Source organism: Triturus cristatus, chromosome 1_2 (assembly GCF_964204655.1).
Source record: "Triturus cristatus chromosome 1_2, aTriCri1.1, whole genome shotgun sequence".
NCBI lineage: Eukaryota > Metazoa > Chordata > Amphibia > Caudata > Salamandridae > Triturus > Triturus cristatus.
This window is the reverse complement of record NC_140580.1, coordinates 781,644,718-781,671,741: the sequence shown is the minus strand read 5'-3', so window position 1 is coordinate 781,671,741 and position 27,024 is coordinate 781,644,718. Positions and strand designations below refer to the sequence as shown.

Below are 27,024 nucleotides of genomic sequence, written 5' to 3'. Positions count from 1 at the left end.
GTAATATGTGTGCTGGTCAGACATCAGTCAGTGAGACATCCCTGAAACAATGACATGAGAATTTTACCCAGTATTTGTCCATGCGTAGCATGCTAGAACAGTGTATTTCTGAGAGTTGCATTTGACAGAAAAGCTGAGCGGAGCAGGGTAGACCCTGGCTGGGGTTAAAGAATAAACACACAGAAGGAGATAGGTTCCTTCCTTACATGGCCACTAGTCAAAGCTTTCTGCACCACACCTCTGGGAAAGAGGGGAAGGAGCAAGGTTCTGGGACAGTTGTGTACATTAATAGACTCTTTAATATTTCTTTCAGAGGAGCCAGGCCCACTTCAAAGGTACCTCGGGAATGTTGTGGGGTCTTTCTCCAGTTCAAATCCTTGTCTTGAAACCTCATCTCTGTCCTCCATTTTGCCAGTCACATAGGTGTCACTAAATAGATCTCCATCTTCATACAGTCAAGCAAATGAATTCACTCCATGCTTACCCTACAGCATGCAAAATACACACACATTCACCATCAATGCCCCACACGAAGGGACCCAAGACTTGGGTGAGAAGCAAACTGGCAGAGAAATGTATCTTAAGAGGGCTAGAATCACTCTAGCAATGAAGGAAAGGGGGATAAGGCCCATAATTATATGTTAATCAAAATGCACCTACTACTGCCAGTATTTTGTATCCTGGGGCAATGCCAACATTAGGGGTGCACTTCTAGTGACCCTCTGAACTACAGAAATCACTTTGTGTCTCAAGCCATTATGCATTATGCCATCAGTGAGCTCGTATCAAGCTTGTGTATGCTGTGGTGAAAAAACAAAAACCTACAGAGACTCAGCCAAGGGGGCATGCTCTACCGAGACATGCAGGTAACCTTCCTATTACAACACACACCAATTAAATTAATCAGTCTGCTCTTTGGCCACTTTATGTGCTCTCACTTTATGACTAACAAAATCCCCTCCAAGACTTTTACATTATAAATATAATACAATCTTGTCGTTCTGTCCATCTCCTTAAAGCATCAATACTAGACAAACAATTCTCAGGATTCTACTTTGATTGCATAAATCATATCATTTATTTTATATTTTTGGCTATCATTTCATTAAATCCAGTTCCTCAGTATTTAATGAGTAGTGTGTAGAATCAATATTTGAAAGTTCGGCAAATCATTTGGGAAGTTCGACTTGCTAAGTACTATGAACATTATAGCTACTATATCAGGGTGCTATATGAACCATAATGTGTCTTCTGGCAATTGTTTCACTAATGCATACTTCCAGGTTCATGCCTGCAACTGGGAAAACAAAACTTTCAAGCAAAGCTTTCACTGAATACCTTTTGTTTTTTTGTTAGATTCATGTCATGGTTTGCTTGTATTGAAAGGTTTGTCCTTTTCTCATTTGATAACATCTTAAATAATAGATTGTGATTTTTTTCTTTTTCTTGTTTGTTTTTCACATCACATATCCTTTAGGGAGCCATCAACATAAGCATAATGCCCCAACAGTTTTAGCCTAAGCCTGAGACTTTCTAACAACTCACTGGGTGCCCTGTCACAAATGACATGTATGCTGTTAAACATGTGAAAACACATGACTCAGAGAGTAGGCTTTTAGCAACTGTTCTTTGTAATAAAAGAGAGAAAAGACAGAAATGACAATATCTTCCTTTATTCCCTACTCTATTAAGCAAGAGTGGCATCTTTAATATGTGATCATATTAGTTTTGTAGAATTAATGGTGATGAAGGCATATGAACATAAACCCCAGTAGAAAATAAATCTACATTTTTGCAATGTTCTTGTTCAATACAAAGTAAGGCAAGTCTATGGCAGATGGCTTGTTAGACCGCCATGTCAGAGCACCCTTTGACCTCTGTAACCCTGTGGAGGTCGGTCGGCCAACTTTACCATTTATTTTCTTGTTTTTAGGAAGCCAGCTCTTAAACTGGGAGTTTGTTTCTTGGAAACAAAAACACAAAGTCCCTGACATGCTGGGAGGTTTTTCCTGTGCATGGGGGGCCATTGTGTGTTCTTCCTTCCCAGGGATGCCATGACAGGCATCCATGGACCACATTGAGAAAATAAGTGGCCGTTGTCCCGCCCTAAATAGGACAGGATGACTGTTACTTTGACCTTACAGCCCACTGACAGATGGGCTGTTAGATCAAAGTTTGACTCCAGTGGAGGGTCAGCCGGAGTAAATTAAGCACATCTCAGGACTATAAATAAAGGGGGGGGAGTCACTGGTTTGGCAATACAGTGTGGAAATGTTTGACATCAATTGTCCAGCAGTACTACTCCGATTTACGTACCCTGGACCAAATCTTAAAAAGGCACCGTGTCTGCAACCTTTTGAATTTCATGCTGATCAAATTTTCCAAATTGATATTCATTTTCTTCTAACACTGGTCGAAACATCTCAACTGGTTGTTTTCACAAACAAATGTTCATTACATTTTTGCCAAGTGAAGTTCAAGCCACCTTTGGAAAAAGTTTGGTTTTACACACCCATGAAAGAAAAGATAGCAAGAATAAAGATAAACAGGTTTCTGCAGACTCATCCAGCGTCAAAATCCATGATTCAGATACTCACCAGTAACATCCAAGAGAAACTGCAACATACTCCATGTCCATACTGATAGAATGGAATACACAAGAACTGCTTCCTTTCTAAAGGTAAAAACATACATGGAACATTATTAAGAATATGGGTGGTAATGAACTTATCAACTCAACTTAAAATAATTCTATTAATCTGAATACTACAGTCCAGTGCCAACTTTCTAATAACAGTGAAACACTGACCACGTTTGCATGGGGAAATCTCCTTTCATTTAAAACGTTGTATTTTTACTGTGGTACTTTCCTGACTTCATGATGTTTCCCTTCCATTGAAGCTGTGCCAAGGACTTAAAATTTATTAGGTTGAATTGACTTAGGGATGCTGCAGAAAAATTCAAATGTATAACAGTTCTAGATGCCTCTTCCTGAAAGTGAGCTAACCCCCTTTGCAGAACACTGTCCCTACGACTTAAAGCTTCAGAAAAACGAATGTGGTAGCATTCTGTTAAAAATTGGGTTTCTGGTTGGTTAGGGTATGCACCTAAGCCAGGCAGACCCCCCACTCTAGTCAGGGTGGTCAAGGTAACCCCTGCTCACCCCCTTGGTAGCTTGGCATGAGCATTCAGGCTATCCCACAGGCAATGTGTAAAGCATTTGCGCAAACCACACACACTAGTGACATAATAAATACACAACAAAAGAGGTTTCACACAGTATTATATAAAATATGTTTCTGTATTTTGTATAAACATAGACCAGCACAACATAAACCAGTAATCACTTTACCAACCAGGCAATTGTCATAACATCACAGTTAATGCAGTAAGATAACAACTCATATGTTGCACACATCATGAAAACACCATCACTACACAAACAAATGTGAATCCCGAAATAATACCTGCTATCCTGACAAGGCAGGGTAAAAATTACATTCCATAACATCAGGGCATAAAACATTTAACAGTTTGGTAAGGGCAAAAAATGGTGCATTAGCTTCGTGGTTGTGTTTATGCATCAGAAAGTGCTTCTGTGTTCATTGATGCACAGTTTGACTTTCCTCGTTGTCATACCCACATACTTCAAACCAGATTGGCATATGATGATGTACACCACATTTGTGCTGTTGCAATTTGTGTGTTTCCTGAGAATCCATGGAATATGTAGTTCCAGATCTATATCTTTGCTTGTTTTTGTGAGTGGGCAGACGTTGCAACTGCCACACAGGTAGTGACCCGCTACCTCAGACAGGTTCCACATTGATTGTAGCGTGCGAGCTCCAGTTTTTTTCCTTTTTGGTCTTGTATGTACCAAGAGATCTCTCAACGCTTTTCCTCTCCTGAAGGAGAACATTGGTCTCTCTAGTTTCTCTTCAATGTATTTGCATGGACTCCATATGTGGTGACACACATGAGTCTGTTGTTCTGTGGTTTCGCATATGTTTCCAGAAGAGACTCTCTCTGGTTATTTTGGCTCTATTCATCGCTCTTCTGATCAATGGTTTAGGATATAGTTTCTCTTCTAGATTATTCGACTATTTAGAGCATGGTTGTCATAGATTGCCTTTTCTGTGCAATTCCTCCAGAGCCTAAGGAATTGGCCAGTTGGGAGGTTATCTCTAAGTGCTCTCGGGTGAAAACTATCATAGCGCAGTAGATTGTTCACATCTGTTGGTTTGTAAAATACCTCAGTTTTCAGTTCGTAGTACTCTGCCCAAATCCTTAAATCTAGGAAAGTGATGGATTATTTGTTTAAAGTCATTGTGAATCTTAGGAATGTGTCTCTGGTGTTCAGCCAGTCCATGAAATATTTAGCTTCTGTCTCTGTCCCTCTCCATATTACTAATATATCATCTATAAACCTTTTCCATGTTCGTATGTTCCTTGTGAATGGGTTTATATTTGTGATATATTTTTTTGTACGAAATCATGAACATACAGACAGGCTACACTTGGGGCAAATGTGCTGCCCATAGATGTCCCATGGGTCTGCAACTGAAAGTTTTCTTCAAATTGGAAATAGTTCCTCGTTAATGCCATGTGTGCACAGTCTAGGACAAAACTTTTTGGTGTAATTGAGACCCACTCTTTCTCAATACATAAGGCCTCTATTACCTCTAGAGACGCCTCTTGTGGTATGCTTGTGTACAAGGCCTCCACATCGACAGTGCCCATATCTGGTATAAAGCTGGCTTTGGCGAAATGTGGTAATAGCTGGCAGAATATTGGCGTCCATTGATTTGAATGATATAATATGGGCATGCCAGCCAAAATACACCCATTTGCAGCAGTTATTTATGTGAGTACCTGATGAAAACAACAAACTAATGTTGGTCAAAACATGAATTTAGTAAAAATTAAAGCTTAGATTTGAGATAAAATCCTGTGTTTTTTCATGAAAACAGTAACTTTTCATTAAAATGGTAAGCTTTGGTTTTGAGGAACTGGGTGTATTTTTTCAAAATCAAATCATTGTCTTCCATAGCAAAACATGCATTTTCATGCAGTGAAAATCTGATGTTTTGGAACAAAATGACAGTATTTCCAAATATTTGATTGGTATTCACTACTGCTGTATGAGAGCCTAGCCTGTAAGATTTGTGTAGCCTTTATGCTAGCCTGTAAAGTATTGGTAACCTGTTAGCTAGGACCAGTGAATGAGCCTGTATTTGTCTAGCTCTGGTAAGACAATGTAAATTAGGTAATATTTTTTGTCCATGCTGGTCTTTTATAACACGTTCAGAATCTACTTGAAAGAAGTACGAAGGAAAAGGTACAGAAATTAAATGTAGAATTGAAGAAAGCTGCTATGAAAAAAGATAGACCTTTCTTTAATCTGTGGGTATCCTCTATGCCTTTTTAGACTTTTTCCACTGCACACTTAATCTAAAATCAGCCACAAATGAGTTCTTCCCCATTTCAGAATACTAATTGGGTGCAAATTTGCAAATTGCACTCATATCCATGACTGAACACATGTGGGACAGAGGAAACACCCCGGATGACTGAGAACCAGGGGCTGCCTTTAGGGGTGAATTGGTGGAGGAACTACCAGCCATCCAGCCTGGAAAACAATCATGAGTGAACATAGACACATATATAATTTGTCCTACCATGCTTCTCGAAACAGTAGGATTCACTTGCTACAATCAGGGCCTGATTCACGAAGGGAAACTCAAGTTTTTGATTGCTTGCTATTTACAAAGGTACTTTACTAGTAGCATCTTCACGACTGCAGTCTCTGCACATAAAAAGATAGGACTGTCCTATCTATCTTTTTATGTGGGTAGACTGCGGTCGTAAAGATATTCCTACTAAAATACCTTGGTGAATAGCAAACATTGTAAACTTACACAAAAGTGTAAATTTACCTTTGCAAATCAGACCCTCAGTTGGTAACCTGTGAAGCTTGGTTGAGCACATTTTCACTGTTACTTTTAGCTCTCAGCCCACCACTACACAAACTCATGGGTCGCGATTTACTAAAGTTTCACAGCAAGGTAAACTAAAATGCTGCTTTGAGTGAAATGGAGAAAGCAGAAATGTGCCATATCTACTAAGATACTGCTCCCTCCTTGCGCTGGTGCACTGTATGCTACCTAGCACCAACACAGACGCGCTTGCGTCATGGTGCAAGGTGGCCTGCTTTAAAAGGAAGGCTTGTTTTGTGCAGGAAGCAATTTACTCTCTACTTTTGTATTAGAACGCATCACGCATAGAAAGAGGAAGTAACAAGGAAAAATCAAATTATTTTCCTTTGTTACGCCAGCCTTGGGTAGGGTCACCATTTTGGTGCAAGGCTAGGTTTACAGGCAGGAGTAAATCTGGGTTTGTGAACAAATCCATGGGTGGATACACGGCAATGACCATCTTCTACCCATGGAACGCCTCCCAGATGCAAGGTAATGCAAATCAGCAAGCTATGCACTGCCTTGCACTACATTTTTTTACTATGTCACACAAAGCCAGGCAAATCAGGCTTTGCATGGCATAGTGTTTCCTGACACATATTTTGTGTTGGGGCTGCGTAAAAAAAGGGATGCAACCTAATGCAAAATGTTAGTAAATCTAGCCCTAGGTCTCCCTCACCCATGCCCCCCCTCCCAAGAAAATCCATTCACATGTAACTAGGAGAAATTCGTACAGTGAAAACTTTGTGGTTTTACAGGTCAGTGTGAACAACATTGAATGGAAAATCAAAATCGGGAGATAAAACCACATGGAATAATACAATTACTGCACGGAAATGATATTTCCGAGCTTGTTTTTTTGTCCTCCTTTGTAGTAAATTGTGCTGAAAGACGTACTGTTTCACCACCATTTTCTCAGACTTTCCATGGGGTGTGCGAAAAACCAACATTCATTGTCATGGTCAGGGTACCTTAGCACACTTTGAAAGTATAGCTACATATTATGAGTGCCTGTCAAGAACCAATGGATTTTTGTCCATTTTTTCAAAGATTTTTCAGGGGAAGGTGCACCTCTCTGAATCCTATTACAGGAACTTGTAGATGAAGTTGTGATACTTAACTTTACATTTTGTTTGGTGCCATTCCTAAAGGGTATTTACACTTTTTGGCAGTCACATGTGAGCAGTCAAAGGTCTGATTCAAAAGTCTATTTTCTTTAAGCATGAGTTATTCCAGACTTACGTATTGCATATTTCAATATTTCTGGGTGTAAGTCACATCTACTCATTGAAAGTATCTTAGTGAATCAGGATATTAGAAAATATGTTAGATGAGCTGAGGCCTAATTTGTTTTACAGTCTTCCCAGAGCTGAAGGAGAGCACTGTAGTGTATGTTTTCACTTGTATCACAAGCCCTGACCCTGTGTTGTACGTATGTTATCCTTGGTCTGCAGATCTACACAATCCTTTTTGGCTTCAGGTTGCTGTTTCTTTTTCTGACACATAGGAGACATCTAAAACCAAATGCTGATTTAAAAACCTGAAAACACTGCAGTTCTGGTTTCATGTCTTTTTGCAATGCTCTCATACACAATTTACAAAGCAAGCTTTAGCAATTAGTCCAAATGTTACTCTGGATATTAATCAATGACCACATTAGTCTGATGCTGTTCCAGTGCTTCTGCAACTGATTTTTTAAAAACAATTCCAAAGCTGCTACGGAACTTTACGGCATTATAGTGGAAAAACATGAACATGGATTTTGTGTGTGCATTTGTTTGACTTTGATGGTATCATCTTTATCTTCACCAGTGGTATCTCTAGACGTGATTTTTAGGGGGCCACAAGGGAACCACAGATAGAACTGGTGGGGCAATCTACAATGGGCAAATGTCAAGACAGAACACATGTGTTTATATATAAATATATATAAATATACACACACATATGTTTCTATCTATCTAGCTATCGCTCTCTCTCTCTATAAATATATAAAAAGGGTTAAAACTTGACGTTGGGTGTGGCGTCTTCACACGTGTGAGCGTTTGCGATTGGAATATATGTGGCCCGCTCTGGCCACGAAGATGCCCCCCTGCAGCAGTGCAGGTCCGTGTGCTTCGTTGGAGAGGCACCGTAAGGAACAACGCACCCATTCAGCGAGGCGCAAATAAAGCAGCCATCTGACCCCGCAGACCACAGTGGCCCAACGGATGTTATTGAGTGGAAGGCAGAGCGGAACAGCATTTCGAATCAAGAACACCTACCTGATCCTGAATATCACCGTAACACGAACTACGAGTACCACCGTGCATAGCAAGTACACGCCCAGTGGGGCGGGATTAGAAACACCTGAAATCAAGAAACGAACATTGCACCTTGTTCCTGCCTCCAGAATACGCCAAGCCAGTGAACAAGGAACTCTTCTGAAACGCGTTTGGCAGATATTGGCGTTATTTTTCAACTGTGTAAGCTGGTTCCAGATTTGCTGCTGCCAACTGAATAAAAAGGGTTTAAACTTGACGTTGGGTGTGGCGTCTTCACACGTGTGAGCGTTTGCGATTGGAATATATGTGGCCCGCTCTGGCCACGAAGATGCCCCCCTGCAGCAGTGCAGGTCCGTGTGCTTCGTTGGAGAGGCACCGTAAGGAACAACGCACCCATTCAGCGAGGCGCAAATAAAGCAGCCATCTGACCCCGCAGACCACAGTGGCCCAACGGATGTTATTGAGTGGAAGGCAGAGCGGAACAGCATTTCGAATCAAGAACACCTACCTGATCCTGAATATCACCGTAACACGAACTACGAGTACCACCGTGCATAGCAAGTACACGCCCAGTGGGGCGGGATTAGAAACACCTGAAATCAAGAAACGAACATTGCACCTTGTTCCTGCCTCCAGAATACGCCAAGCCAGTGAACAAGGAACTCTTCTGAAACGCGTTTGGCAGATATTGGCGTTATTTTTCAACTGTGTAAGCTGGTTCCAGATTTGCTGCTGCCAACTGAATAAAAAGGGTTAAAACTTGACGTTGGGTGTGGCGTCTTCACACGTGTGAGCGTTTGCGATTGGAATATATGTGGCCCGCTCTGGCCACGAAGATGCCCCCCTGCAGCAGTGCAGGTCCGTGTGCTTCGTTGGAGAGGCACCGTAAGGAACAACGCACCCATTCAGCGAGGCGCAAATAAAGCAGCCATCTGACCCCGCAGACCACAGTGGCCCAACGGATGTTATTGAGTGGAAGGCAGAGCGGAACAGCATTTCGAATCAAGAACACCTACCTGATCCTGAATATCACCGTAACACGAACTACGAGTACCACCGTGCATAGCAAGTACACGCCCAGTGGGGCGGGATTAGAAACACCTGAAATCAAGAAACGAACATTGCACCTTGTTCCTGCCTCCAGAATACGCCAAGCCAGTGAACAAGGAACTCTTCTGAAACGCGTTTGGCAGATATTGGCGTTATTTTTCAACTGTGTAAGCTGGTTCCAGATTTGCTGCTGCCAACTGAATAAAAAGGGTTAAAACTTGACGTTGGGTGTCGCGTCTTCACACGTGTGAGCGTTTGCGATTGGAATATATGTGGCCCGCTCTGGCCACGAAGATGCCCCCCTGCAGCAGTGCAGGTCCGTGTGCTTCGTTGGAGAGGCACCGTAAGGAACAACGCACCCATTCAGCGAGGCGCAAATAAAGCAGCCATCTGACCCCGCAGACCACAGTGGCCCAACGGATGTTATTGAGTGGAAGGCAGAGCGGAACAGCATTTCGAATCAAGAACACCTACCTGATCCTGAATATCACCGTAACACGAACTACGAGTACCACCGTGCATAGCAAGTACACGCCCAGTGGGGCGGGATTAGAAACACCTGAAATCAAGAAACGAACATTGCACCTTGTTCCTGCCTCCAGAATACGCCAAGCCAGTGAACAAGGAACTCTTCTGAAACGCGTTTGGCAGATATTGGCGTTATTTTTCAACTGTGTAAGCTGGTTCCAGATTTGCTGCTGCCAACTGAATAAAAAGGGTTAAAACTTGACGTTGGGTGTGGCGTCTTCACACGTGTGAGCGTTTGCGATTGAAATATATATATCTATATATATATATCAATGATGCCATGAACAATGTAACATGTGAGGTCTTAAGCAGTGCATCGCTGGGGCACAAGTTATAGTTAGCTCAGTAAACGATTACTTGTGAATTTCAGCGTCTTGGTTTTGTCCTTAGACATTTGTTTTTATCTTAATTCAACATCAAACTATACCATCACTTTACCATTTATTTTTTTCAGTTAATATCCATAGGAAGAGATTTTGTTTATTTTGCCAATAAGCTTTTCTCCGTTTGATGAATCTTCACTAAGCTTTCCAAAAATAGCTCATGCATCTCAGCTCCTTCCTGGAAAGATTTTTTTTTTGTAATTCATTTGACGTATCCTTCAGGAGTCCCAAAGGAGTCCAGTGGGATTGTGGCAACCCTAAAACATTTTTTTAAATTTTGGGCCCTGGGGAATGGGGGGGCACGGCACAAGGGCCAGGTGGTCAGGGTATCCCTACCCTGCCTGGGACCCAAATTCTTGATTCCTGTATTGGGCCAGGTATCTATAGATTTTAAATCTTCATTTCTCAAAAACTGCCAAACAGATTTACACCAAATCACAAAAAGCATGCTTTCTGGGTAAAGATCTAACTTTCTGCCAAATTTGATGTAATTCCGTACAGCTATTTTGACTGGAGTGGTGTCTAAAATTCACTATAGAACTTGTATTGGGGAACTGCGTTTTGGGACCCCTCTTTTTTTGGCCCCCTCTTGATGCATCACACAGAAAATGTCAAGGAAGGAGCTGAGGCGGGTGAACTTTTGCTTTGGAAATTTCTGTGAAGATTCTTCAAATGTCAAACTATTTTCGCCAGTTATACTTCACCAAAGTAAGTATTACTTATGCCTCTCCATGCACTCTTTATGACCTCACATAATGCATCATTCATGACATGTTAAATTACATTATTTATGGCATCACTGACTACATCTCAAATCATCCTTAGCTAGCTCTCCTACTTAATTTGCTGGCTTGCCTGCCTCTAAAGTACCTGCCCAGAATCAAAGAAAAACAGGAAGTATTGACCAATGCAGTGATTTCACTCAAAAAAGGAGGCACTGGCAAAGAATAAAGTTCCAGGCAGCAACCCAAATTATATGCATCATACAGTTTAAGGACCTTCTGTGCGGATGCATTTGCAACATTCAAAATGTACTTCAGTAAAATTCTTCCACTATATAAAAAAAGTCACTATATCCAGTACTAATAAATAAATATCATCCTTGCAAAAGATCAACATGGGTAAAAATAACACTAGCTATAAATGTAATTCACAAAATTAGATCTTTTCTTTGTGGCCACCCTTGGAATGATTACTTATAGAACTTCCAGGTTAGACTAATACAGGTGTGGTACTTGTGTCAGCTATGCCTGTCTAGTAAGTTAAAAGCCTATGCTTTTAATGTTAAAGGGTAACCTACAATGCAACTTGCTGTTGGCTAAACAGGCCAGTACTGGCTGCGGGTGTCATCAATGAAGATGAGTTGCCTGCTATGCTGTTCAGCAGCCCGTCTACATTATCATGAAGTAGTGCTGCTGCGTAGGCAACCCTTCACGGGAGGTCCAACCCCCTGCAGAACAAGTGATTTATCGATGTCCTGATAGGTTGTGGTACTTACACCCTTCTATAAAGAAAACATCAATTTTATCAAAGTAATACAATAATTTAGAGGAAGAGGCCATTCAGATTCAATGCAGCTGCTTAATGTTTTTGCTAATCCATTACATTGCACAGATAATGTGGATAATTTTTTTAATGATTCAATGAACAAAAGTGTCACACATATGGCACAGAAATATCACACCGTAGCACACCATTAAGAAAAATGTAAACGTTACACATAAGCATTCTGAACACTTGGCAGCCATGTATTTATTCATTTACCTTGGGAATGCTCCCTGCTTCCGGCTGCACATTCTTTGCTGCCTTCCCTTGCACATCGCAGCGCTGTGGTTCACAACTGAGAGATATTCTCCCCTACTAGTGATTGTAAGCTCCCTGTTGCTAGGCTTCTGCTCTGCTCTATCCTTGCCTTTGCACATAGAGCAATCAGGAATCAATGGTTGGGTGAAGATGGATCTGCTATCCTCTTCAGGTGTCACTCGCAGCCTCCTCCGCTGCACTACTGTTTATCTGCACACGCAGAGGCGGGGCCTTTGAGAAGTTCAAGAGAATGTCAGCTTGCCTTGAACCAGCCACTCATTAGTTCTGGGCTGTTAGTGCTGAGAGCCTTGGTGCTGGCTGGGTAGACAGGGCAAGCAACAGCACACTCTAGCCAAAGCCGCCCGCACTGAACAACAAGAATCCTAGGAACCCACTTCCCAGAATTCCAGGCCAGCCTCTGCATGATGCATGCTCAGCAGCATTTAGCTGCTATGGGTGTGACAGGTTGGTATGTTTGTTTCACTTTCACAGAGCGGGTTACAGCAGTTGGTAGGGTGTAACCAACACTTGTGTCGGTTGATGTCTGGCACACATTACAGGCCAGGCGGCATAACGGTTGTAGTGTGCCATCTGATCTCTACTATATAATGTAACAAGCATGCAGCTAGAGGATATGGCACAGCCAGATGGGATAAATAAAGGTCTGGTTGATTGCTCGTGGTCACTCGGCGATACCCAGTATTTAGTGTGACTGCGTCACAGTTTTTTGGTCAGATGGCAGGCCTGTGACCGGCAAGTCACCGCGGTGCGCCATTCCCACAACATTGTCAGTTTTTTTTGTCACTGGCCTGGCTGCCAGCTGGTGGGGCACAAGGGGGCACACAAATACAGTTTTAGCCACACCTTGTCCCCTTCTATCAATGCCACTGATATTTAATAGCCACAAAGCCCATGGAGTTCTTGGGGAATTAAAAACTTCCTAGAGAATGAGGTGAAATGTAGCAACTGGCCTTGCTCAAGGCTGATTTGAAAAGCGGTATGCATGTCCACCTAGAAGTCTGGGGATTGTTGTACCAATAGTATTAAGCAACAGTAGTTCAATGTAGGCTAATTTTCACAGTAATATTTCTGAATAAGAGGGTTTATAATCCATCCAAATATGAATACAATCATGTAGAGGATTTTACAAAACATAACAAAAGTCAGAGAGTAACTAATAAATTTATTGTCACATATAGAAAAGTGCTCAAAACCGTGATCCCACAGTGGAGAAAAAGCGAGCGAGTCACGTGTATATGCATAAAAAGACACACAACTCTTGACTCCTGAAGATAATTTACAAATAAGGGTCAATGAGTCTATGTATAGACTATTGGCATTGGGGTTTTTTACTCTTCTTCCTTATTCTTCTACTTGGCCAACTGCTAAACCCTCATGATATCCCTTTATGAAAGCTTCTATCATTGCAAATGTGTGTAACCAGTGTTTTCTCTCACTGAGTCATCTGACAATTTGTTATTACTCATTATATAGACACCTTACCACCCAATCCTAGATTGAATCACTCATCAGTTGGGGTGAGTAAAGTTTTCACTCATTCACCAACCTTCACTTCAGTTTCCTTCCCCATGTTGTGGTCCTACCACTCATTGAATGCCTTGCATGTACCGTATTTAGCCATCCTGCAACTTCTGCTCATTTCCCCAGGAAATTTGGCCCTTGTTAGGTTTTTCTATTCTGACCTTTTCCCGAGCCAGTTCAATCTTGTTTTATCCAACCTATTCATTATTACTTTAATGAGCCTTTATTATTTATTTATTTTCTAGACCAAGTGCTTTATAATAATTCCTTGTTCTGATGATGACCTCACATTAACCATAGAGGTCGAAATGCCATCAACAATAAACTACACATAGACTTTTTGATCGTTATTTGTAAAATATCCTCTGGAGTCAATAGATACATGGCTTTTTATGATTACGCACTTTTCACTCACTCACTTTTCCTGCACCGTGTGATCTCTAGTGTGAGCACTTCAATACTGAGTACATTTCTATATGGGACAATAACTGCATTAAGTGCTCTATTATTTTGGTTAGTGTTTTGAAAATTGTCCATATCAATGTATTCAGATATAGATAGATTATGCACTCTCTTATTCAAAAAATTACAGTTAAAACGAGTAAAAGGTGAATGCTGTTTCTGAGTACTATTGCCCCTGATTTCTGCTTGGTGTATTGGGCTTTCCCTTGTGTTTGTTTATTAATGTATTAGACTGGACCTAGACTATCTGAAATATTAAATTATGCAGTTCAGAGCACCAATCAGGTCTCAGTTTGGCGTAGCATTTGCATGCAAATATCGCCACATGTAGGACGAGTAGTCTGCTTTGCAACCCCATTTGGTTTCCTAACATGCCTGTTGGAAATGGCCCTTTTTGCAGGGTTATCCCCAAACTTTTTGCTTCTTCCTCCTTTATTTTTTCTGACCTGTGGTTGTTGGCAATAGGACTCTGGGCACTTTACCACTGCTGATCAGTGCTAAAGTGCATATGCTCTCTGTATAAATTGTTATATTGATTGGTTATCCATGATTGGTATATTTGTTTCACCTGTTAGCCCCTAGTAAAGTGCACTGCGTGTGCCAGGGCTGGTGATTCAAATGCTACTAGTGGGCTGCAGCACTGATTGTGCCACCCACAGGAGTAGCGCTAAAATGATGTCTTAGGCCTGCTTGCAGTGCCTATGTGCAGTCCAGGACTGCCATGCCGACCTGGCCAGTGCACCCACTGACCAGGCCTTATCCTTCCCTTTCTGTACATGTCAGGCATCCCTATGGTGGCCCTAGGTACCCCCCTGGGCTGGGTGCAGTGTATCTGAAAGGTAGGGCATGTACTGAGGTGTGTAACATGCCCTGGTAGTGAATTACAGCCATTTTCGTTTTTCACTGCTGAGAGGCTATCTTGCCCATAGGATAGAATGGGGAAGGCTGTTTACATGCCTATCTTCCCATAAGGGCAAGATAGAAAATCCAAGTTTGGTATCTCTGTGTTCAGAATTTAATTATACATCTTTTTAGCAAGATGATTTTTAAATTCACTGTGTGAGAATAGCACTTTTTAGAAAGTAGCTATTCTCCTGTTTAACCTTCCTGTGTGCCTGTGTGCTGGTTGGCTGACTGGTGTCATGTGATGGGCTAGGTGGCTCCAGGAGCCTGGATGAGTCAGCAGCAGGGTGAATAGGGAGATCTGCTTTAGATGGGTGGGAGGAGTAGTCCCTGGGTTTGAATAGGGCTGCCCCTGACAAACACAATGCTGGCTCCACCCCCTGCTGGCCAGGCTGAGGACTCTGCCTCTGCTGGCACAAAGAAGGCTCCACCTCCTGCTGAGCGTCTAACGACCCTGCCCCTCACTCTGAAAGGAACCAGGTGCTCCAGAGCAGAGCACACCCAGGAACCGGTTTGAGCAGGGGAATCCCCCCACTGGAACAAAGAGAGACAAAGACTTGGAGGGGTATAAGAAGAGGACCCCAGACACCTAAAACTTTAGATCACTTTGGAACTAAGAAGAAACCTCTGCCAAGGAGAAAGCTGAAAAGGACTGAAGAGGAGAAGACTGCCTGCTTGCTGTTTTGCTTTGCTGCCAAGGAGAGGGGAAGGACTTTGCTGTGTCCCCTTCTTTTGATTCTGATCTCCAAGGGCCTGAGAAGAGCTGGCTCCCTGTTAAGAAGTCCCAGGAACAAAAGGACTTCACCACCAGCTCCCCTGGAACTCTGCTGAGGGAGTTCTGACCTGCCTTGGAGTGCTTGCCCAGTCTTGGGGCCTCAGGAGGTCGTTTTGCTGTGTTTTGGGAGCTGGTAAGCAGAAGCGTGAAAAGAGTAACTGGTACCCAACGCATCATCCAATTGCGTGTCGCAAGAACGAGAGTGCGTGGAAAATTTCATTGCGGCACCATCGCAACACGCAGGGTCCCCGCATCACCGAGTGCGTCGAGCATCGTCCCGAAGCGTGAAGATTCCTGACATTGCGAGGGTCGTCGCAGAACCAGTTTGCGGGCCGCACCACTGCCGGTGCTTGAAAAGTCTCCAGTCATCGTGTGCGTCGACGCAGAGTCCCGTTCCATGGCGCATCGAGAGTTGCGGCGCCGGAAGTCAACGCTGCGCCGCGCATCGTGCCACATCGAAGCGTGTCGTATCGAACCTGTGCGTGAAGCTTCCCCCTAAGAAACCTACGCAACGAAGGCCAAAGTCATCGCATCCTCCCCTTACAGATCGGAGCCGGCGCATCCACCTCTGCTGCGTGAAGCAGGGCTGCTGCAAAGCCTCCCCAGGATCTCAGGAGTATCGCATCGCCTTTGCAAGCTTCCTTGTTATAGCTTTTGGGAACCTTATCGCAACTACAGGTACTGTTGGGCACGAAAGTGTCGCATTTTGTGCATTGAGAGTCGCATTGTGCAGGACACTGACTTTTACATCCTGGAGTACTTTCTGCAAACTCTGAACTATCTTTAAAGTAACCTTTTTGAATTATATGTTGGTTTGTCTGTAGTATTTGGTCTTGTGAAGTTTTTAGTAAAGATACCTTATTTTTCTAAAACTGGTGTGGAGTAAATCTGTTGGTACAAATACTTTACACATTGCCTTTGATAGCCTAGACTGCTCAGGCCAAGCTACCTAGAGGGTGAGCAGGGGTTATCTTAACAGTGTATCCCCCTTTCCCTGACTAGAGGCAAGGGTCCCTACTTGGACAGTGGTACCTACCCTGCCAACTAGAGACCCCCAGATCTAACAATGCCCATCGGCGATTGCTTCCTGTGATGTCATCGGGGTAAAAAGCATGTAATGTATCACTGCCTCTTATATACTTCAGCTGAGATTGCATCATGTACAGGAAAACAATGAATGGTTTGTGTTCCAATAATGTTTTTGCATTCAAGACTGAAGTCCTCCACTTGCAAATGTGCCATGGAAACTGTCCATTTTAAGTAATTTACTTGTGGTAGTGATTGGCAGAGTACTCTCACATGATCCTTTCATTTAGTAGCATAAACTCTAGTGAAAACATTATTAAAGAGAAAGGCTGATGAGAGGCAATACACAAAATCAGCAAATTACAGTGCACACAAAGCAAAGTTCATTCTGCAGGCGAAAGATGAAAAGGGAAAAGAGCAAATTGCTCAACAGTAAGATTAGACGTGATAAAGGCTGAAAGTGGTGCTCAACCATAACTAATGTCACCCATATTATTGATGGGTAAAACAAGTAGAGCATACCTAAAGCTAGTAATGAGTACCATTGGGTCCTTAGTCCAATTAAAAGGTAAGTTGCCTCCAATGGCTAAGAAAAAAATCATATGGCAATAATAAGCCTCCAGTAATCTTACTGTTGAGCAATTTGCTCTTTTCCCTTTTCGTCTTTCTTTACATTTTGAACCACATTTTTGAACTGAGTTCAGTTTGTGTGGCAGTGAGTGCTTTGAAAACTTATACTATCTTTTTTTATCTAGGCCTCACTTGTGAAGACAACGTCCACTAACAGGGACGTTTTGCAATGATACTTATTTCTGGATTCATCAAACTCACACACAAATCTGGCTACCTTATCTTTTGTAAGAGGTAGTTTTTGCGTCTTGACAGTCTCCAATACGGTATTGCACTTAGGGTGTTTACTCTAGTTTGGGGATCGTTTTTTTCGGTATCCTTTAAGCTTTGTCTTTCTTCTTTTTTGACACGAAGGTCACAAATTGCAATCTAGCTGCTCTCTTTTACCTTCATAACTTTTTGACTCTCCTTGAATCACACTTAGTATGATTGTTTCCTCCTCTGTCATGACATTTGCTCCGTGCTTCTCTTTTGGACTTTGACTGACCAAGCTCACTTTTTCCCCTTTTTTTCTCTAACGCTTTTGTCTTTTTAACCAAAGATTGTAAATCTTATTGAATAGTGGATTCTAATATTTCCTATATTGTTTGAATTCACAGCCCTGAAGAAGCCCTTGTGAAGGGTGAAACGCGTTGGCTGTTTTCCAAATGTGTACAAAGGACTTTTGAAAAATAAATATTTGCAACAAAACTCATAACGCCTGGGGAATGAACTTTGCTTTGTGTGCACCTTAATTTGCTGATTTTGTGTATTGCCTCTCATCAGCCTTTCTCTTGATTTGATTTGTGGTAATGCCGCAGCTAGCCATTAGAGGTGGGCAATACGAGTTGAAAGTACTTTTCGTGACTAGCCTAGGTAGTGCAGTTGCCATTTACCCTGCTGTCCTTTGCCTTTTTGAAATGAAAACATTATTAGTTACACTGTGTGTAATTAATTCTGGCACATTGTGATTAAGAGTGTCCCTCAGAGACAAGTCTGCAGGCCTGCATTTTTTACATGTATGCTAAGGTATACCTTACCTTACATCTGCTAGTTCAAGAGTCTCACTGGAGAATTCAAGAATATCCGCTGCAGTCCCCACGAACAGCAGAAGTAGCTGGGACAGTTGCTCACGGGTGGTGCCAGCATCAGTGGGCAGGAACCATTTGCCGATGACCAGAAGAAGCAGGAAGGTCTGATGCAGTGCTAATGTCCATACAGTGTTGCACACTGAGGCTAGTGTGCTCACTAAGGCTACAGCCTGGTTGTGAAGAAACAGAAACAGGACGAAGTTAAGTCATTAATCTCTGCCCTTACAATGATTAGATACATATTTGATTTCATTTTGTTTCCACATATAAGTAAAATACTACAATGGCATTGTAGCAATTAATCACCAATGAAAATGAATCTGTGCTTGAAGTGTCCGGCGACAACCCCCAAAGCACTCTTTACTGCTTCTTAGGAAATAGACACGCTTGGCTTCTACAGATTTCGGATATATTACAAGACAGAGATGTTTTTGTAAATTCCTAATTGTGGAAACAGGTGCTTCTGCTAAGGTTCGACTTCGTAACATATAGATGAAAAATCACATTATGCATACTTAATTTGGAGCAGAAGAGAGATAGTATTCCCATAAACAGAGACACAAGTAGAAGCAACAAAGATTCAGACCTGCCACTGGAAAAAAAAATGGGGTGTGGAGGGGGCAGGGATGAGGAGGGGCGAGTCTTGTGCGGTGAGGTAAATATGAGGCCCTTTTGCCCAAACCCTGCCCCCAATCCCCTCCTTCAAAGAATAAAAAAAAGCTTGATAGTGCTGATATGATGTCCTGGGGTGCTTTCACTCCCCTTGATAGACATAGTCAGCCTCTGAAAACGAGCTAGAAACCCATTGTTTACAGTGGTTTTCAGCTCACTTCTCTGCCACCTTGTGATATCAGCTTTATCGTATGACCCTGTGATGGAACCTGATATCGGGTGTAACAGGGTGGCGCTGTGTGAGTTGGCAGGTCTGCAGATTACGAAACACTCAGATGTTCCCATCCCCCATGCATCTATTTAAGAGACTGATACACATCTAGCCCTTCAGCTTCTTCACTGACCTTTGTAAGCCAATGACAGGCCAGACAAATTGCTCCAACGTAGTAATACAATTGTCAAAAGTTTTGACTCTATATGAGGCCTCGTATGCTTTGATCAATGTGGAGGAAAAGTATGGTGATATTTGTGGGCCACTATGTACAAGCACATCTGGCAATAGCAATGTTAAAGAATTAAGCTGCACATTTGGGTTTCTTGATGTACATACGAGGAAAAGAGAGGCAGGTGTATGTAACACGCAGGATGAAAGTCATAAGTGGACACGGCAATAGCAATACTTAGCGTGAAAGGGGTGGGCAATGGGTGTTGCGTGTGAGTTCCGCCTCAACACCCATTGATTTTAACGCTGCCCCATATTTACAAGAGTTGCTTAAATATGGGTCAGCGCCAAATTAAGACTAGGGAAAACCTGGGCTTAACAAGGCACAATGAGGAGAAATGATTTATTTCTCCTCGTTTTTGCAGTTCTTATGTGTGCTGCATTGTGAAGGACACATAGAAACAGAAACATGGCATTCATGATTGTTTATGTGCAGGAAGGTGTCCCTTCCTGCACATAAACAATAATTTTAAAAATGACGATTTGCAATGTCGAGGTGTGCTGCACAAGTTACAAATCACCATTTAAGATATTGATTGTTTATGTGCAGGAAGGGACACCTTCCTGCACATAAACAATCATTCCCCACAACGCAGGCACCCTTGCACTATGGTGCAAAAATGCCTGTGTTGGCACTAGGCAGCTAAATTTAGCGACAGCGAAGGGGGAAACGGAGGGCTGCACAGTATTGTTGTTAATATGGTGCACCCCTGCGTTTCAGAAGTGGCGTAACGTGGCATTAAGCCAAGAAAGCTAACGCTGCGCTCCGTCACTTCTTTGTGAATATGCCCCTAGATACCTGATTCACAAAGGACCTCAACAATCATGGCAGAGGCCCCACAGTCATCGAGAAGTCTCCACACTCAGGGAGGAATCTCGTTATGAAAATTCTCATTGCAGAGATTTCGCCCCGAGTGCGGAGACTCCCCCACGACTGCAGGGCCTACGCCGCGAGTACGAAGGTCCTTTGTGAATCAGGCCCTAGATGCTGTATGTATTTGAAAAAGACTGGCCATTAACCAGGCCCTCAAGTGTTGTTAGACTAGGCGATCAATCCACAAAAAAGTGCAAACATACATTTGGAGATTTCCTTTCCTGTTGGAACTTACTTCTGCATTTTCTGTTGGAAATCACAAACAGTCCCATTAGTATGCCTGGAAAGCAGGTTTTGGGTGTACTACAGAGAATGGCAAGTGACTAAGGGGCTCGTTATAATGGCGGGTGGACATGAATTCGCCCGCCATCAATGCGGTGGTAGGGATCACCCGCCAGTAATCCGGCGGTCCCACCACACATATTGCGATGCCCCCGCCAGTATGGCGGGCGCATCTTTGGCCAGTAACATTGCCGACGGTGCTGCTGGATGCAGCACCGTTCGCAATGTCAAAATGGCATGCACTGTATTTCCCTGCCACGCAGTGCAGGGAAATGCAGGGGGGTACCATGGGTACCCCCCAGTGCAGCAACAGCCCCCAAACAAGGGGGGCCTGCAACGGGCCCCCAAACTCAATCACCGCCAGCCTTTCCATGTTTCCATCGCTGTAATGGAAAGGCCTTTTTTTACCCACATCCTAATTTGGTGGATGGTGCCTGCTAGGCACGCCACCATTTTAGGCACCCTGCACCATCCGCTGGCGGTGAAGCGGCATATGGACTTTGCGTCCGCCGCAGTACTCACCGCCATCCTAATTGAGCGGTGGGTAATTCGCGGTGTGATGGAGGAAGGACCGCCACCGCCGGCCCGGCAGTGGCTGTCCTTCCGCCATCCTAATGACCCCCATTTCCTCCATTGTGCTGTTTGCACTTTGTGCAGGATTATGCATTAGAAAAATGCAGCCCAGTTTGAAAATGTAACCTTTTCCTTTCTTTCTGTACTGGGACCCCCTGACGCCTCCTACAGCAGAAAACTTGACATCAGTTTGAGCAAACGTAAAATGCAAGATCGATATTTAGGCCTAGCCCTGTGTCTGTGATCTGTCCCACAAGGGGAAATTCTTGGCCTATGCTCTGCCTGGGCAGAGAGCCGCACACATTCACATTGCATGTGTAATTAAATATTCTGCACAGCGGGGAAGTGCGACGGACGGTTTCTGCTCATTCCCACTGGCTCATGAGAGGAATTAAGTCCTGGCTAGCCTCTTCTGCTGACACTGTTCTGGTTCATTACTTCAGGCAGCCTCTTGCTCTATCGAGGTGAGTGTGCTGTGTGCTGGAATTCAACTGGCTGCCAAGTGGTGAAGAATAAGTCCTGGTTCCTGGTTAACACTATGAAACCCTCTGTTCACTTCCTAGCTCCTCTGCTCTCTGCCGCAATGCTTTCACCCAAATTTCCCCTTATCCAAATGTAATGGAGGGATATTTACAGGTATATTCCATTTTATTTTTATCATTTACCAATACTTTTTATGTAGTCTAATAGACATTTAGTTTAATAAACAAAACCATACCTATTTATTAGGATAATCTAACACAACTTTTAGAAATACTAAGAGAGAGCAGCACTTAGGTCTCGCTCACAGTAAGCGTTAGCTGTCTATTGTCAGAAGACTAACTGTGAGCAGCATGAATACTTGCAGTCTGCTTTGGGTCAGCCCATATCTTACGACAGGGCTTTCATATCAATTCCATTTGCTTCTAGGGCCCAGATTTATGAACATTTGGTGCAACGCAACAGGACAAATTGCTGCGCTGCGTGAAATGGAGAGGGAAGGAATGCACCATAATTACTAATATGTGGAACATTCCTGCTCTCTATCTGCCACGGGGCACGGCACTAGTGGCTGCCAAGCACCAATGCATGAACTCTTGCATCATAGTGCAAGGGTGCCTGCGTAACAGCCACCATTGTTCTTTAGCAGAAGGGGCGTCTTCCTGCACAAAAACAATCATCAGAGGCATTTTCCTCTTTCTTTGTGTGCTGTAGAATGCAGCACATGTAGAAAGAGGAAATAACACAGAAAAATAAAGACATTTCCTCTTGTATCGCCTCACCTGGGAAGGCGTAGCATTTTGATGCATTCCCAGGCTTACTAGTCTTAGTTAATCTGGAAATGAACCAAAAACCATGGGTGGATGTGGGAACACCAACGCTCCACACATAGAACACTTTCTCCATGCAGAGAAAGGCAAGGCAGCAGCTTGTGCTGTCTTGCCTTGCTCTACATTTACTATGCCACCCAGAGCCTTGCAAGATGGCTCTGCGTGGCATAGTAATTTCTAACTTTATGGCTCATAATGCCTTGCTTCGTCTTTTATGACTCAATAGCCACACAAGCCCTTGATAAATCTGGACCCAGGTTTCCTTCCTCTTCTTATTATGAGGAAGACCATAATCTTGCAGTGTACTTTAAGAGTTGTTAAAGATTGAGAAACAATGTCTGTCTAGAACCACACGGGCTACTCGGACTCGATATAAGCACTGCATGCGGTCAACACACCTATCCCGAGGTCCGCTGCACGGTTTCTCTCAGAAAAGACCATGAGATCCTATTGAATGCCTTCTAGGCATCTAATCAAATCATTCTTTTGCATATATCCAAAGTATTAGCTGCATCAAATAACACTATAGCGTCATTTATATGATTAATATAGTCCCTGCCAGTGATAAAACCATGTTGTTGTGGACATACCACGTCTTGAATTCAGGAAGCCAGCCTTGTAACCAATAATTTAGCATATACTTTAACATCCAAATTAATTATTGATATATGCCGATAAGACCCCTTCTCTTCAGTTGGCATATCCTTTTTAAGAAAGATAACAATATTAGTATGATTCCAGGAGCCTGATCAACCTAAAGGATGACTGTAAGTAGCCCAAGTGTCAAAACATCTGTAAATGTCTCATAAAATTCCAGTGGCAGAAAATCCTCTCCTGCCACCTAATCAAAGGGGAGTGATCTGTTAACATCTTTTAGATCTTCAAGAGTATTCACACCTTCAAGTGTCTCTACTAGCAACAGGCTTAATCTAAGATTTATATCTAGCATCTAAGCTATGGTTAATTTAGCACCTGATGGTGATTTGTGAGCAGCAAAGCTTCCAAAGATCTTTAACCAGTCCTGCAGGAAGAAAAGGAAGGGATAGAAGGGTTAGGTTTAGCATGCATTTGAAGAGTTTATGAAGTCTATTCACAAACTGCATTGTGTAGTCCATTTACCAGTTCTGCAGTAGTGCTACTTAAGGTACTACAAAATGCTGTTCACAAACCAACAACTGTAAATCCCCACCTCCAGCAACCGTAACTCTCCTATGGAGTGATCTTCACACATGTACATTTAATAGTTTACTTCTTAATAGCAACTGTTGGAGGGAAAAGGGGGAGGGGTGAAAAATATTGCGTACTTTTCTACAAGATAGGTATGGGTTAGGGAGGACTAAGAAGGGGTTGAGGAAGATACAGACACCCACCCACAATCTGCAATTCTAAAATTACTACAGGTAAAAAGGACCCAAAACAGTAGTAAATGTACTCCTACTCAGGACAGGAGTATGCCCAGCACCACACATGGCCAAGCACTGGTACTGCAACACTCTCCTATACAAAACAATAGAGGTAAGAAATTAAAATAAACCCCCCTGTGAATTAGTGTTAAATGAAATTGCATCATTTTAATTGTTAAAACTAAAAATACATTTAATTTGATGCATAAAAAAGTATTTAAAATGAAAGCCTATTTTATTTTAACATAGTTTAATAACTTTTTTGATCTAAAAATTAATCTAATAGGATGTAACAATTAACCTAACATTAATTTGAATTATAATTTATTCATATTCCTTTTAATTACTCTACACATAATTTTATTCATTTTTAATACATAATAAATATATATATTGTATATTTTACTTTGGGGGTTGATATTATCTTCAGAAAAGGAATATGAATTTAATTTAATATATATAAAATTAATTATAAATTTAAGTTAAACTAAAGTTAGCAGTGCTGTAACATGTTTTTTAATTTTGTTCTTCATTCAAAATAACACATTTTATTTTGTACTACATTAAAATGAATATGAAAAATAATTTGGCACAAAAATATTGTTCCTAATTTTTTCCAAACATTTAATAAACTTTTTGTACTTTTTAATATACTTTACCGCAGGGAAATCTTTATCACCGGTAAAGCACACAAAAAGACTAGATATTTGTCTCGAGCCTGGCCTAGCCTGCTGGAAATGCTGAGAAATACACCTAACAGCCCAATTCGAACTCAAGGCCATTTTCCAACCTGTTGTGCAGGTGAGTAGTCTGTTTTGCTGCTACAGCCACACTAAGGGGTTGATTCATAAGTCCCTTGCGCTGCGTCACCTTTTCCCATATTAAAAGTGACACACAGGCTGTGCAAGGGGCTTGTACATAAGCCCCTTAGGGCGTTATTTATGGGGATTTCATGTAGGGCAGTGCAGCAGGTCACTTTGGTGCGCTGCCCTACGTCAAAGTAAAGGGGCAGGAATGCACCCTATTTATCCAATAGGGAGCATTCTTGTACTTTCCCCGTGTGCTGGCGCAATTTCGGAGGCCTAGCGCCAACGCAAGCACCCTTGCATCAAGGTGCAAGGGTGCCTGTGTTGTTGGCAGGATTATTTTTGTGCAGGAAGGGGGCCTTCCTGCACAAAAACAGTCCTGGGAGGCATTTTCCTCTTTCTATGCACACATGGGAAGAAAAACAAGCATTGGCATAGCCAATAGGTCTCGCCTTTGGGACCTTATAAGTGTTTAGCTATGCAACAGTGCATAACTAAATACTTATAAGGTCTCAAAAGCAAGACCTATTGGCTATGCAAAGCGGCCGTGGGGCCGCGAAAGTGAAAGTGATTGCGATCGCGATCAAACATCAAAGCGGCCGCGAAAGTGAAAGTAATCGCTGTAAAGCGCGGCGCACGCGCCCGCGCACATGCACTGTAGCTCTAGGCTGGCCTGGTAGCACTTTTTGGAGCCCTCTCAATAAGTCTCGCCATCCCCAGGTTTGTATAATTTTGTAAATCGGGGAAGCATCAAAGTCCATGGGTGTTACGTGGGAACACTCACCGCAACACAGTGGAATGCCTTCTTAGCGCAGAGTAAAGCAACACAGCAATTTTCCCTGCCTTGCCCTACTGCATATCTATGAGGCCATTCAAAGCCACATAAAGTGTCTTCGCATGACCTTATAAATATGATTTTGTAGTTTGCGTCACCGTGGAGCAACAAAAAGTGTTTCTACTGTGGTGCAGGGGGCTCATAAATATGCCCCATAGAATCTAAAAGGTCTAAACATCCAAGCTGTAGCTCATACTCCATAATGACAACAACAAAATATATGATCAAGTTATAATGATATGATGCTGATTCTTTCGTTCTCTCCCACCGTTCTTGTATAACAAAACTGTGTTGGGTGACACCTGCCGGGTAGGACAGGAGCAAATATGCATCTGCACTACATTTTACATGTGTTTGAAATTATCATTTTGTGCAGTGCATTATTTGTCCCCTTGTCTCTTCAAAAAATAGAGCATGGCTAAACGGGAAGTAAAGTTCTTGCCAGGCTTGCTGGCATGGATGGCGTCTGTACCCACATTTTGACAAGGCTCAGATAACAAAGTTTGTCATAATGCATCTTTGCAACACTTCCACTCTCATGTTACCGACTGCAAATATATTAGTTCGCATTTATCTACATTGTGAGGCACCTATGTCACGTAACTTCCCAACACAGTAAAATAAATCTTACCTGCTGCACTACTGCTATTTCCCCAAAGGTCTGGTCGTTCAGGTCATGATCAAACTGAGTCCAGTTTCCAGCCCTCGCCTCAGACACAGTGGTTTCGTTTACTAAACCTTTTTCACTGTTGCAAGCCTAAAAGTGAAGTCAAACAAAAATTAGCCTGAGAGGCATTTCCTCACATATCCTTCACAACGAACTGTAGCAGATCGAATGGGGAACATTTGAAATGGGCAGGAATTACTGATGAAAGAAGTGTCTGGATTTCCATAGGAGGGCCGTTCTTAGGGAATAAAATGCGGGAAACTGTGCTTCATCAACGATTCCTGCATATATGTCTTCGTACGGTGTTTCTGCTGGTCACTTTGTTACCAGTAAGGAGATGAACGGGCATATTTACAATGAAATGGCGCAGCGGTGCCCCACAAGAAATTTTGGCTGTGTCATTTAAAAAATGCATGGATGCGCCCAACTTACAAGAATATGGCTCACCCCTGTGCTCTGCCCTGCGCCGGCGCTAAAACAGCAGCCTAGCACCATCGCAGGCACCCTTGCACCATGGTGCAAGGGTGCATTGCAGGGATGATTGTGTATGTGCAGGAAGGGTCAGCTTCCTGCACAAAAACTATGATCAATGGCGTTTTGCTCCTTCTAAGTGTGCTGCAGAACGCAGCTCACATAGAAAGATCAAAAAACGAGAAATAAAAGTATTTTCTCTCGTTTCACAACTTTAACGCCTCCTCTGAACAGGCGTTCGGTTTTTGGGGCTGCCTCAGATTTACGAATACTTGTAA

The 27,024-nt window shown here is 42.7% G+C and overlaps 1 protein-coding gene across 1 annotated transcript in view; it reads right to left on the bottom strand.

Moving 5' to 3' along the window:
• The window catches only part of TMEM26 (transmembrane protein 26), a 527,742-nt gene that overhangs the window by 78,722 nt on the left and 421,996 nt on the right, over positions 1-27,024 (bottom strand). Inside the window, exons 3-5 of the mRNA XM_085608791.1 lie at positions 26,240-26,365; positions 18,361-18,581; positions 2,598-2,674 (exon numbers count right to left, since the gene is read on the bottom strand). Coding sequence (XP_085464917.1) covers positions 2,598-2,674; positions 18,361-18,581; positions 26,240-26,365 — 424 coding nt within the window. The remainder of the gene's footprint in view (positions 1-2,597; positions 2,675-18,360; positions 18,582-26,239; positions 26,366-27,024) is intronic.